The sequence below is a fragment of the Trichinella spiralis genome, assembly GCF_000181795.1.
Source record: "Trichinella spiralis strain ISS 195 chromosome Unknown Scfld4, whole genome shotgun sequence".
NCBI lineage: Eukaryota > Metazoa > Nematoda > Enoplea > Trichinellida > Trichinellidae > Trichinella > Trichinella spiralis.
In genome coordinates this window covers 2,844,707-2,845,954 of record NW_003526943.1, presented here as the reverse complement: position 1 = coordinate 2,845,954, position 1,248 = coordinate 2,844,707, and the positions used below count along the sequence as shown (strand labels likewise).

The 1,248-nt window shown below is 39.0% G+C and overlaps 1 protein-coding gene across 1 annotated transcript; it reads right to left on the bottom strand.

The window, feature by feature from the left end:
- Nucleotides 1-717: 717 nt before the first annotated feature.
- Tsp_00723 (conserved hypothetical protein) lies at nt 718-880 on the bottom strand (the record flags this gene model as incomplete). The annotated part of the gene is made up of 1 exon (XM_003376467.1): nt 718-880. A coding segment is annotated over one exon (163 nt), but the record flags the coding sequence as incomplete, so codon positions are not given.
- Between the last annotated feature and the right edge of the window lie 368 nt (nt 881-1,248).

Here is a 1,248-nt window from a genome sequence, read left to right as displayed (position 1 = left end):
CACNAATATATATAGAATANTAAGCAGTAAANGCTTTNGATTNATCAGNAAAACTGACCATTAAAAAGAAACCNAAAATTTNGACNAAATAGAGCGTATTACAACAACCAGNTGAAAANCAANANTAACATTNCATCACAACGACAACCAATGAAATTCGAAAACTANATCAAANTTGCGAGCGGCATGCCTCTNGATGGGATTAACGANGTCCNAAATCCGCGNAAAGCAGCAGCACATGCATGNTTGCTGACATCAATANCAGCGCCACCNTTTTGAAACGGGNCCTNCCCACNTCGTAAGAGTTCCCTCATNGTCTACNAAACGGGCAGAAGAGAGACNGATCAGGCATGAANTTCAGTAGAATCTACNTTTAAATTTGTGTCTGGTTGTTAAAGTTCTAAACTTGGTACTTTCGTTCATTCATCTCTTTTTTAGCCCTCCTGACAACTTTAAAGAGCATGCCCGCTGACTGCTGCACTCTTTTTTTCCGTCCCCTCATCGACCNGTNTTTCCAACTTCATNCTTTTCACCGAATANAAAATANGGGGTGGGTTTTAGCTCGGTCCCNANGCNTTTTCTCTCATTGGTCGCTTTGCCCAACGTCTATTTTAGTTAGACCGTCAAATCTTTGTTGTATTGGTTTTCATTTTATTTGGCCGTGAAGTCTTTGTCGTAATGGTTTTCTTTGTCTAATTGCTCATTGATTCAAACTCTTCAGTTGTGATTAAAATCTGACCATCCTTTAAGACCGCATGGGTAAAGAACAATGAAACACAAGCGGGACCGAGTAGTACCAATGCCCACTTTTTTCGTCGACTTGCCCTGTTCCCCGAGTTTTTCTTGTTCCCCACACTCCTGCTTTATATTCACATCTGATCTTGAATATTATAAGAAAGAATGAAAACTATCGCGTAGAAAATAGTCCCTTCCATTCGCCTTCCATCAACACAATTCTCTTGTCAACAATCATTTGATTGAAAATCAAGGCATTATTTCTTTGCTACAAAAAAAGGTTATCTACAAACAAATATTCTCATATATATCTAATTTTCATGTTCATGAAATTGGGTCGAATGTGTTGACAGTAGACTATCGAGTCAAATATTCTTCCGCGACAAACATGAAATTGAGCTGTTTTTCCGATGGCACATGGTTTTTTTTTCACTCTCTAATTGTGTGCCATCTACCTTTTTTCTCCTCTCGCGTAACATTACGGGTGAATCGACCCAAGAATGACCTTCTTCA